Genomic DNA, 11,755 nt, shown 5'->3' on the forward strand with positions numbered 1-11,755 from the left:
CTGTGGATTAGTCTGGGGTTGGGTTTGGGGCTGTAGCTGGGGATGAGGATGGAGTCAGAGATGGCTGTGGATTAGTCTGGGTTGGGTTTGGGGCTATAGTTGGGGATGAGGATAGCTTGGGGATAGAGGTGGATGTGGTGGGATGTAGGGTGGAGGATAAGATGTGGTTGAGGTTGGTTATGGGTTGAGCTGGGGGTTGAGGGTAGGGATGGGGTTAAGCTATGGTGGTCATTGCAGATAGCAGGCCACTCACGGAGCCCCCTTCTCCCGCCGCCGGCGGCAGCCGGGGCCTCCTTTGCGTCTCATGCAGTAGAAGACAGCAACAACGAGGAGCAGGAGGCCCACGCTGACGGCCACGGCCATGACGGCCACTCCAGCCTGGGAGGTCTGGGGGCTCACTGCAGGGACAGGAGAGAGAGAGGCGCGAGTCAGGCAGGGAGCTCTGTCTGCCCCACGCCTGGCTCCTCTGCCACCACCTCAGTCACTCACCGGTGCCGAAGTGGAAGACATGGCGCTTGTTCCCGTGGGGGTTGGAGGCTTCACAGGAGATGCCATCGCGGCTCAGGGCACTGGTCACTTTCAGGGTCAGAGAGCTGCTCACCCAACCCTGCCATCCGGGGATTGGCTCTGCGGGCTGTGGAGGCTCCGATCAGGCCCCAGCTGGTGGGGTCAAGGGGTGGGGGTGAGGGCAGAGGTGAAAGACGTCCAGTCTTCCAGGAAGTGGAAAGGAGGATGCGATACTTGGATGAGTGAGAGGGGGCTCAGGGTGGAGAAGAAGGTCCCTTACGCTGCCCCCCAGTTGGCTCCAGCTGAGTTTGGGCTCTGGATGGCCGCGGGCGGAGCAGATGAGCGTGACTTCGTCTCCTTCCCTCCAGCTGCCGTCTGCCTTGGGCTGTACTTCCGCTGCCCTTAGCTCTGGCGAGCCTGTGGGTGGTGGGGATGGAAAGAAAGTGAAGGGAGAGGAGGGAGAGAAAGAAGAGAGGAATCGAGCAGAAGACGGAGACCCCAGCCAAGGACTCAGGGACGTCCTGTTTGTCCAGGTCCCACGCCCCACACTGTCCCCATCCAAGCCCACCCCCTCCCTGCCCCCTGAACCTTGGACCAGCAGCGTGAAGTTCTGGGTGCGGCTGAGGACTGGGACTGTGGGCAGGGAGGCCTCACATATGTAGGTGCCATTGGAATCGAAGGTGATAGAACTGAGTGACAGCATGGGGCCATCGCCCAGGGGAGTGGAGTCCTGGGGAGGGCAGAGGAGGAGGAGGACTCTGTGAGAGGGCGAGGAGCGAGGGGAGAGAGGAGGGTGCGAGTGCGGGGCCTGAGGGGGCTCCTTTCCCTCTCACCTTGGTCCAGCGCAGGGCAGGGGTGGGCAGGCCGTGCACAGAGCAGTTCACGACCGCACTGCTGTTTAGAGGTAAGGAAAGCACCTTCCCCTCGCTGAGCTCCAGGGGGTCCAGATCTGCAGTGGGGGACAGTCTGTCACTCTTCCCAGACCCCCACCCACTCAATAGGGGCTCTCCAGGGGCCATTGCGGGTGCAAACATGAATGAACAGTTGGAAGCAGAGAAGAGCAAGTATTCCTCCTGGCTTACCCCATCTCCATGAAATCTCCATTCTCCCATCTAGGCTCTCCAACCAACAATCTAGCAGTCTAACCCCAAAATACATGCCCAAGTCAATTACTTTTCTTCAGACCTGACACCTGAGCCCAAGGTTAATGAATATCCTTAGGTGTGGAAGGTGTCCCTTCTGTGACTTTAGCACCCAAACCTTTTGCTCAAACCCCAACCCTTGGGGTCACTCCCTGTTACCCCCCAAACATCTTTTCTGCAAAGTTTTGTTTTGTTCTGTTCTGTTTTTGAATAGAGACAAGGTGTTGCTATGTTGGCCAGGCTGGTCTCAAACTCCTGGCCTCAAGTGATCCTCTGTCTTGACCTCCCAAAGCGCTGGGATCACAGATGTGAGCCCCTGCTCCTGGTCTCAGCAGGTCTTTATCTGGTCTGCTCTCAGGATGGATCGTCTTGCTTCCTTCCATCTCTGGCCCCAGGTTTGACTGTCCCGACCACCTCTTCACTAGCCTGCTCCTCCCTCTTGTTCATCCTCCACTGAGCAGCCAGAGGGATCTCTTAAGAGGCTGGGCGCGGTGGCTCACACCTGTAATCCCAGCACTTTGGGAGGTCGAGATGGGTGCATCACCTGATGTCAGGAGTTCGAGACCAGCCTGGTCAACATGGTGAAACTCCGTCTCTACAAAAAATCAAAGTTAGCTGGGCATGGTGGCGCGTGCCTGTAGTCCCAGCTACTGGGAAGGCTGAGGCAGGAGAATTGCTTGAACCCGGAAGGTGGAGGTTGCAGTGAGCCGAGATTGTGCCACTGCACTCCAGCCTGGGTGACAGAGGGAGACTCTGACTCAAAAAACAAACAAACAAACAAACAAACAAAAAACCCCACTGGTCATCCCTCCCCTCTGCATAAAACTCTGCAGTGGCTCCCCAATACTCTTGGCATCCAGGTCAAACTTCTTGAGGGTGCCTAAAAGATGCTGCCTGGTCTGGCCCTCACCCACCTCTTGAACCATCTCCCACTCTCCCCCACTCCTCCTGTGCTCCCAGCTACCCTGTTGTCTTGCTGTTTTTCTTGAGCAGACTAAGTTGGGGCCTGCCCCAGGGCCTTTGCACTTGCTCACGCCATCTGCAGTGTTCTTCTTGTAGCTCTCTGTGTTTCTTTTCTTTTTTCTTTTTTCTTTGAGACAGAATCTTGCTCTGTCACCCAGGCTGAAGTTCAGTGGCACAATCTCAGCTCACTGCAAACTCCGCCTCCCGGATTCTCCTGCCTCAGTCTCCTGGGTAGCTGGGATTACAGGCGCCAGCCACCATGCCTGGCTAATTTTTGTGTTTTTAGTAGAGACGGGTTTCACCATGTTGGCCAGACTGGTCTCAAACTCTTGACCTCAGATGATCCACCTGCCTCGGCCTCCCAAAGCGCTGGGATTACAGGTGTGAGGCACCGTGCCCGGCCGCTCTGCGTTTCTGAGTCCACTCTGGTTTCTCACTCAAATATCTCTTCTCAGAGGCTTCCCTGACCTACCCTATTGTGGACACCCAGATCTTTCCTACAGCATGGAAGGGCTTATTCCACCAGCTGCCGAGAAGGATGACAGCTGTCAGCCCGCAGCTGTCAGCCCTCTCTGGGAACTGCCTCAGCTGCTGAGAGCCCCTTGCCTAAGGCTAGCACACCTCTGAGGACTGGTTGATGTAGGGGCGATTAAGGCCCAGCCCCCTCACCCCAACTGGGGACAACTGTGAAGGGCCATCCTGGATTCCAAGTGCCCTGTGGGGCTGACCGAGGGCCCTCTTTCTTTATTTATTTTTTTTGAGACGGAGTCTCACTGTCGCCCAGGCTGGAGTGCAATGGCATGATCTCGGTTCACTGCAACCTCTGCCTCCTGGGTTCAAGTGATTCTCCTGCCTCAGGCTCCTGAGAAGCTGGGATTACAGGCGCCTGTCACCATACCCGGCTAACTTTTGGTAGAGAGGGGGTTTCACCATGTTGGCCAGGCTGGTCTCTAACTCCTGACCTCAGGTGATCCTCTCACCTCGGCCTCCCAAAGTGTCGGGATTACAGGCATGAGACACGGCGCCCGCCCTACTTTTTTATTTTTATTTTTCCAGAGACGGGGTCTTTCTCTGTCGCTCAGGCTGGAGTGCAGTGGCACAATCTTGGCTTACTGCAATCTCAACCTCCCAGACTCAAGCGATCCTCCCAGCTGGGTGTCTGAGTAGCTGGGACTACAGGAGTGTGCCGCTATGCCTGGCTCATTTTTAATTTTTTTGTACAAATGGGGTCTCCCTCTGTTGCCCAGGCTGGCCTCGAACTCCTGGGCTCAAACAATTCTCCTGCCTCGGCCTCTCAAAGTGCTGGAATTACAGGCATGAGCCACTGCACCCAGCCCGAGGCCTTCTTTAGACTTCAGTCCAACTTCTAAATCTTGCTAAATCTTGCTTCCTTTACCTCCCTAGATCCAAGAGGTATGGATCCCGGGGTACTTCCCATAAACTTCTTGCCTGAAAACATCCAAATCAGAATGTGCTTCCCAGGAAAGCAGACTGCAACACCCGCCACCTAAAATAATCCCCTCTCCCGCTCTCTCTCACTGGTGGTATCACCTGTAGATACACTACTGTTACTGAAAGGGATCTGTTAGCATTTACCATCTGTCTCCCCTACTGAAATAACAGGGGTGGCCTGTCTTGTTCACAGATGTGTTCCCAGCGTCTGGTGCAGGGTCTACCCCAGGAAGGGATATGCAAGAAGTGCTAAGGGAGAATACAGCCTTTCCCCAGGGTCTGGATAAAAGTGAACCGAAAAGTGTTCTTAGAAGCCTGAGATTCAAGGGACTGGTTAGAAACAGATGGTAGCGGAGGATGGGCAGTGAAGGTGGGAACCAGGGGAGCCTGGGGGGTGATGAGGAGATAGCCTTGACTGGGGAGAAGGATCAGCTAATGGTGAAGCTGGCCAGGTGGGCCTCCAAGGCTATGGTGAGACACCTGGGCTGTCTCCCAAGGGTACTGGGGAGCCATGACAGATTCTGAGCAGAGGAGGGTCAGGTTTGTGCTACGGAAAGAGCTCTTGACCAGATGCGGTGGCTCACTCCTGTAATCCCAGCACTTTGGGAGAGCAAGGCAGGAGGATCACATGAGGAGTTCGAGACCAGCCTGGGTAACACAGCAAGCCAGGTCCTGTCTCTGAAAAAAAAAAAAATTTAGCCAGGTGTGGTGGAACACCTGTGGTCTCAGCTACTTGGGAGGCTGAGGCGGCAGGATCACTTGAGCCCAGGAGGTCAAGGCTGCGGTGAGCTGTGATCATGGCACTGCACTCGAGCCTGGACAACAGAGCGAGATCCTATTTCTAAAAAAAAAAATTAGAAGAAATGAAAACAGAGAGCTCTCTGGTCTCTCTGGCTGCCTCATGTAGGACAGATTAGAAGGGATAGAGGCAGCTGTTCGGAGAACCAGGACAAATACCACAGAAATGCAGAGAAAGGCCGGGTGCAGTGGTTCACACCTGTAATCCCAGCACTTTGGGAGGCTGAGGGGGGTGGATCACCTGTGGCCTGGAGTTCAAGACCAGCCTGACCAACATGGTGAAACCCCGTCTCTACCAAGTACAAAAAATTAACTGGGTGTGGTAGCACATGCCTGTAGTCCCAGCTACTTGGGAGGCTGAATCAGGAGAATTGCTTGAACCTGGGAGGTGGAGGTTGCAGTGAGCCAAGATTGCGCCACTGCACTCCAGCCTAGGCGGCAAAAGCGAGGCTCCGTCTGAAAAAACAAAACAAAACAGAACCCCAAAACACAAGAAATGCAGAGAAAGGGTTGAAGGCAGACTGTTTGGGATGACAGAGCAACTTCAGGGCTGTGGGGAGGAGGGTGCAGAGGCACTGATGCCAGGGCCCCTCCTGCCTGCCTCTTCCCCCGGGGCTCTCACAGGCCACGCGCAGCTCCAGCGTCTTGGAGAGCTGCACGTCATCTGCTGCGTCGTAATCCTCCACTCTGCAGCCGTAGGTCCCGCTCTGGCCCCTGGTCACTCCCTCCAGGGTCAAGTTCCCCTCGAGATTCACATTCAGCACTTCCTCCTGCTCGTCCTGGGAGACAGGAGACGAGGAACCAGGCTCAGAAGCCACCCTAGTTCAGCGGGCTTATGCTAGGTCAGAAGCCACTAGGTTAGTGTCATGCTAAGCCAGAATCAGTGGTCAGGGTTCGTCAAGTCAGGTGGCATGCTAAGTCTTGACTCTCTCAAATCAGGGGTCAGAGGTCCTTTTAGTTCGTGGGCCACCAGATCAGGTGGTGACTAAGCCAGGGGCCTCCCAGGTCCCACATTAGAAGTTATGCAGGTTGGCCGGGCACGGTGGCTCAAGCCTGTAATCCCAGCACTTTGGGAGGCCGAGACGGGCGGATCACGAGGTCAGGAGATCGAGACCATCCTGGCTAACATGGTGAAACCCCGTCTCTACTAAAAAAAAAAAAAAATACAAAAAACTAGCCGGGCGAGGTGGCGGGCGCCTGTAGTCCCAGCTACTTGGGAGGCTGAGGCAGGAGAATGGCGTAAACCCGGGAGGCGGAGCTTGCAGTGAGCTGAGATCCGGCCACTGCACTCCAGCCTGGGCGACAGAGCGAGACTCCACCTCAAAAAAAAAAAAAAAGAAGTTATGCAGGTTAGTAGGTCACAGAGGTTAGGGGCTGGGGGGTGGATCCCAGAGGGACCCTTGGGTGGGTCACCTGAAGGCGGAAAAGCGTATACTCCGGGCTGGGGCTGCCGTCCCCTTGGCAGAGCAGCTGGACAGTGTCACCCTCGCGTACCCAGCCTGCCGGAGTGGATGGGCTGTCCACCCAGAACTCCACATGCTCCGTTGGATCTAAGGGAAGGGCAGGGAGATGGGAATCGTGATCAGGAGAAGGGTCAAGGCTAGAGGACAGGCGAGGGGTCAGTCCTGCATCCCAGTAGAGGGCTATGGCGGGTCAAAGGTTAGGGGTCATAGGTTTCAAGCCTCAGGTTCACACTTATTCTGAGGCAAAGTGCCAGAGTTCAGAGGTTGAAATAAACTGTGAGTATAGGTCAAGGGTCAGAGGTGTGTACAGGCGACGGGTCAGTGTGAGACTTGGAGCCAGATGTCATAGGGGGACCTGATTCAGTGTGAGAGAGTGTAAAGCACCATTTAGTCATAAACTCCACGGGGTCCAGGGTGCTAAGTGGAGGTCAGAAGTCAGAGGTCATGATGGCACTTGTGTGACCAATTGAGGTCAGAGGTCAGCAGCCAGCACTAGCACATTTTTTTAGCATGAAGTAGGGAGGTGGAGGGTCACAGGGGAGTGTGAGGCCACCAGGTGGAGGGTCAGGCCTCATGAGGTGTGGAGCCTGAGGTCAGAGGTCAAAGGCCAGCACAGACTCACAGTGCAGGGTGAGGTGGAAGGTGGGGCTGTCCAGGCGGCCGTGGCGGCCCTCGGGCAGGCTGTAGTGGGCAGCACAGTGGAAGCTGGCATTTCGGTCATCCTTGCGGAGCCGCAGGTAGAGAGTGCTGGTGAGGGACAGCAGGCCCGAGGCCTCCCGGACTGTGCGGCTGGTCATGTAGCCCTCTGGGAGAGATTAGGGGAGGTGGCAGTCAGCCAGACCCCAGTCCCGCCACCCACCCCAGCCCGCATCCCGCCGAGCTCCTGCGCTGCTCACGTGGGTTCATCTCTACGGGCACCTCCAGGCGCTTCCTGTTGCGATACCACGTGATCTTGGGGACCGGGTTCCCATTCCGGCTGTTGCAAGTGGCGATCTGAGGCAGACACAGGCGTGGCCCTGGGTTTGGAGCTAGGACTCTGAAGTCGGGGCTCCTCTCTCAGCAGTTCTTGCCACTCAGACTCAGGAGCCGGGCTCCTAACTCCTGACTCTCCCAGGACCCAGGAGTCTGAATTCCTAGTCCCCGACTCCTCAGACTAAAGAGCCCAGGCCTCCAGCACCATCCTCCAGGGCCTAAGGATTCTGGGTCCCCCAGCTCTCTCCTTCCCAGGACACAGGAGTCTTCCTCCTCTGCCCCCTTTTTTTTTTTTTCCTTTTCTTTTCTTTTCTTTTTCTTTTCTTTTTTTTTTTTTTTGAGACGGAGTCTCGCTCTGTGGCCCAGGCTGGAGTGCAGTGGTGTGATCTTAGCTCACTGTAGCCTCTGCCTTCCGGGTTCAAGTGATTCTCACGCCTCAGCCTCCTGAGTAGCTGGGATTACAGTTGCACACCACCGTGCCTGGCTAACTTTTGTATCTTTAGTAGAGACGGGGTTTCATTATGTTGGCCAGGCTGGTCTGGAACTCCTGACCTCAGGTGATCTGCCTGCCTCTGCCTCCCAAAATGCCGGGCCTTGCCCCTCATCCTTCATTACCCAGGGGTCCCCAGCCCCTCCTCCCTCAGACCCAGGAGTCCAGGGCCCTGTTCCCTCCTCCTCCAGGACCCCAGGACCAAGGTCCACCCGAGAGGTACCTCCTGGGCAGAGTCCTCCATCACAGATAGTGTCCCTTTGTTGGGGGAGACCTCAGTGGCCTCTGGCTTTGCTGTGAAAAAGACGTTCACGTCAGAAGCCCCTGCCCTGTGCCCCTCCCTGCCTGCCTCCCTTCGGCAGATGTCTGTGGACACTTACCAAACACGCTGAGCCGTGCGGTGGCCTCAGCAGTGCCTGCCGCCCCTGCCCTCACCACGCACACGTAGTCTCGCTCGTCGCCCACCTGGGCTTCAGCCAGTACCAGGCGCCCCTGGGAGTCCAGCTGGTATGGGGGACTGCGGCCCCGGGTGTCATGCATGGTGACCTGGAGCTCAGAACCCTGCATCTCAGCGGAGGCCAGGCGGGGGCGGGCTCCCGAGCGGTCGGTCTGCAGGCACAGAGGAGGCTCTCAGCTCCGGGTGTCCCAGTGCTCCTCAGTCTCTCTCTCTCTCTCTCTGGGCCCTTTCTCTCTGCAGCTCCTGGCTCTGCCTCTTTTCCTCTTGTCATGGGTCTCCCTGGTCCCTCTGTCCCTCTATCCCTCTCCACCTTCTGCCCCCATTCCCTATCAGTTCTTGATTTTTCCTGTCTCCTTTTCTCCATCTCATTCCGGTCCCATCCCTCTTCCTCTCCATCTCTCCCTCTCCGCTTGTCTCTCAAGCAGAGAGAGACAAGTCACCTGGCTGGAGAGCAGTGGCTCGATCTCGGCTCACTGCAACCTCTGCCTCCCAGGTTCAAGCGATTCTCCTGCCTCAGCCTCCCGAGTAGCTGGGACTACAGGCACACACCACCATGCCCGGCTAATTTTTGTATTTTTAGTACAGACAGGGTTTCACCATGTTGGTCAGGACAGTCTTGATCTCTTGACCTCGTGATCCACCCACCAAGGCCTCCCAAAGTGCTGGGATTACAGGTGTGAGCCACCGGCCTAGCCTTCTCTCCTCGTTAGTCCTCCCTGACCCCTCGAGTCTCCTGCTTTCTTTTTTTCTTTCTTTTTCTTTTTGAGATGGAGTTTCACTCTTTTTGCCCAGGGTGGAGTGCAGTGGCACGATCTTGGCTCACTGCAACCTCCGCCTCCCAAGTTCAAGCAATTCTCCTACCTCAGCCTCCCAGGTAGCTGAGACTACCGTATTTTTTATTGTATTTTTGTAGAGACGGGGTTTCGCCATGTTGGCCAAGCTGGTCTCTAACTCCTGATCTCAGGTGATCCACCCGCCTGGGCCTCCTAAAGTGCTGGGATTACAGGCATGAGCCACTGCACCCAGCATCTCCTGCTTTCTTGGTGTCTGTCTCTGTTCTCTCTCTCAAGAGCCCACAGTCCAGAGCAGGTCAACATCATTCTAGACTCAGCTGTGCCCAGACACGGGGCACCTTGCAAATCCCTTCTCCTCAGTGGGACTCAGTGACCCCATCTGTAATAAGGAATGTGGCTTGATGGATCTCTACAGACCTTAGGCACTGATGAGAGAATGCTGCCCTGCTGTGCCCTGACTCCAGCCCCCCAGCCCCAAGCACTCACAAGGAACCATTCCAGCATATAATGGTCATGGGCTCCCGTAGGGGTGCAGTCCAGAATGACAGACTTTCCTCGCATCACCTCCACCAGCGGTGGCACAGACAAGCGCACCTCCGCCTGGGCATCTGCAAGAGGGCAACTGAGCTATTGTCCACCACACCAACAGGAAGAGCCCTCCAGACAGGGTCCTCTCTCCCCCGGGACCCAAGCGTTCAGGTCCCAGCCCCTCCTCCCTCAGACCCAGGAGTCCAGTCCCCCAGCTCCTCCTCCCTCAGATCCAGGAGTCCAGGCCCCCAGCCCCTCTTCCCTCAGACCCTGGAGTCCAGGTTTCCAGCCCCTCCTCCCTCAGACCCAGGAGTCCAGGCCCCCAGCTCCTCCTCCCTCAGACCCAGGAGTCCAGGCCCCCAGCTCCTCCTCCCTCAGACCCAGGAGTCCAGTCCCCCAGCCCCTCCTCCCTCAGACCCTGGAGTCCAGGCCCCCAGCCCCTCCTCCCTAAGATCCTTTCGCCCTCCATCCCTTCTCCCCGCATCTCTGGGTCTCAAATCCAACCCTCCCTGCACTGCAGAGCTCAGGGCTCCTCCTCTGGGCTGCACAGGGCCCTGGGGTAATACTGCACCGGCCCTTGCTTCTCCCAAGAGAGCACATGCCACCCCCCCCAGGGCAGGGCCAGGCCTGGCTCAGTCATTTGCCTCCAGCACCCTGGGCAGGGCCACCTCCATGATGATGGATAAATGTCTCTCTCCATCTCTGTCTCCACCTCTGCGTGTGTCTCTCCTCTTGGGTCTTCATCTCTGTCCCTGTCTCTGCCTCTCTGCACCTGCACCGCTCAGTCCCTGGGTCTCTTCCTGTCTCCCATGAGTGAGGGGCTGGGGTGTGGGCTGCGGCTGGGCCCAGAGCTTAGGCGGGATAGGTGTGTGGGGGTGGTGAGGGGGGACAGGGCTGGGCAGGTTTCAGGAATGTGGGAGGGACAGGCTGGCTGAGACCTGCCCGGCCTGGAGCCAGAGCCCCCAACCGCCTCTGGGCCCCCCTCTCCGTTTGATACAACAGCAAATGGGATATAAGGTGAGTCATCTCGCAACAGGATAAGGTTGAGGCCCAGGATCTTGGGAAGCTGAGTGCCTGGACTCCTGGGATCAGAGGGAAGAGGAGGCTGGGGCCTGGTGAAGTAGTTCTTGTAGGAAAACAACCACCCTCCCTCACCCTCGGGTCCGGCATCCTGGCATCAGCTCTCAGTGCTTCTCAGATACTCCCTTCCCTTCTCCGCTCAGTCTGGCCCAGCCCCACCCCTGGGGACCCACTACTGACCATGAGTGTGCCAGGGGCCTGGATTCCCAGGCACTCACCTCTGGCCCCAGCTTGTCCCCAGGGAGGGGTGATGGGGGCCAGGCTGGTGCCTAAGGCTGGGTCTGAGCTGCAGACAGCAAGTGGAGGCAGAGAGGTCCTCTCTCTTCCCCAGTCTCTCTCATCTCTCTGTCCCTCTGTCCCCAGCCCCCCACCCAGGGCCTCCTCTCCTTCTATCGCCATGCCCATGCAGGTGTGTAAATGTAGCTGAGGCCCCAGGAAGGGGGCCTGTCACTTGGAAACACTTTGTTCCACTGTCACTGCCCACGGCTGGTGCTCCAGCCCTTTCCTGAGGGAGGCGGGTTCTTTATACTGGACTCTGGAAACTCCTAAATATGTACGGATCGCTGGTGTGGGGAAACACGGTCCTCGCTTCTCTAAGGGGTCCCTGGACCTCTTAAAACTTGAGAACCTTTGAGGGAGGAAGCCCTGGGGTTTTGATCCTCTGTGCCCTGGGGGAAGCCATTCTAGCCACTGGAGGCCTGGACTCCTGGGTCTGAAGAAAGAGGGGCTGGGGGCCCAAATTCCAGGGTCTGAGGAAGGAGACAGGTGGGACGCAGATTCCAGGGTGCTGAGTGGGAAGGGGGCTGACTTCTCTAGTTGTCTCTGATCCACCGCCTGGGTATCCCCAGCTCTCTTGCCCGGCTGTCCCCAGATCTCTCACTGGAAGGTGTACCTTCCAACACTCCCATATCCCTCCTTCTTGGGGTCCCCACATTTTGCTTCCTGGGGTCAGGGTAAAGCCCTTTCTCCTTGCTTTCCCGGGGTCCCCGGGGGCCTCCCCCGAGTCCCACCTTGCCCTCAGCCCGAGCCATACCTGGGTGCGCAGCCAGCAGGACTGCGAGCAACAGCAGCCGCGGGGCCCCGCGCGTCCGGGCCGGTGCGTCCGGGGG

At 57.3% G+C, this 11,755-nt stretch overlaps 1 protein-coding gene across 1 annotated transcript in view; it reads right to left on the reverse strand.

Annotated features, from left to right (window-relative positions):
• BCAM (basal cell adhesion molecule (Lutheran blood group)) overlaps window positions 1–11,749 on the reverse strand; it is a 13,811-nt gene extending 2,062 nt beyond the window's left edge. Inside the window, exons 1-13 of the mRNA XM_011963032.1 lie at window positions 11,680–11,749; window positions 9,525–9,646; window positions 8,168–8,396; window positions 8,011–8,081; window positions 7,222–7,318; window positions 6,948–7,130; window positions 6,276–6,412; window positions 5,485–5,641; window positions 1,341–1,456; window positions 1,096–1,237; window positions 788–924; window positions 490–634; window positions 254–398 (exon numbers count right to left, since the gene is read on the reverse strand). Of these exons, the coding sequence (XP_011818422.1) occupies window positions 254–398; window positions 490–634; window positions 788–924; window positions 1,096–1,237; window positions 1,341–1,456; window positions 5,485–5,641; window positions 6,276–6,412; window positions 6,948–7,130; window positions 7,222–7,318; window positions 8,011–8,081; window positions 8,168–8,396; window positions 9,525–9,599 (1,634 nt within the window). The 5' untranslated portion in view covers window positions 9,600–9,646; window positions 11,680–11,749. The remainder of the gene's footprint in view (window positions 1–253; window positions 399–489; window positions 635–787; window positions 925–1,095; window positions 1,238–1,340; window positions 1,457–5,484; window positions 5,642–6,275; window positions 6,413–6,947; window positions 7,131–7,221; window positions 7,319–8,010; window positions 8,082–8,167; window positions 8,397–9,524; window positions 9,647–11,679) is intronic.
• Between the last annotated feature and the right edge of the window lie 6 nt (window positions 11,750–11,755).

The sequence above is a fragment of the Colobus angolensis genome, unplaced genomic scaffold, assembly GCF_000951035.1.
Source record: "Colobus angolensis palliatus isolate OR3802 unplaced genomic scaffold, Cang.pa_1.0 Scaffold60, whole genome shotgun sequence".
Classification (NCBI taxonomy): Eukaryota; Metazoa; Chordata; class Mammalia; order Primates; family Cercopithecidae; genus Colobus; species Colobus angolensis.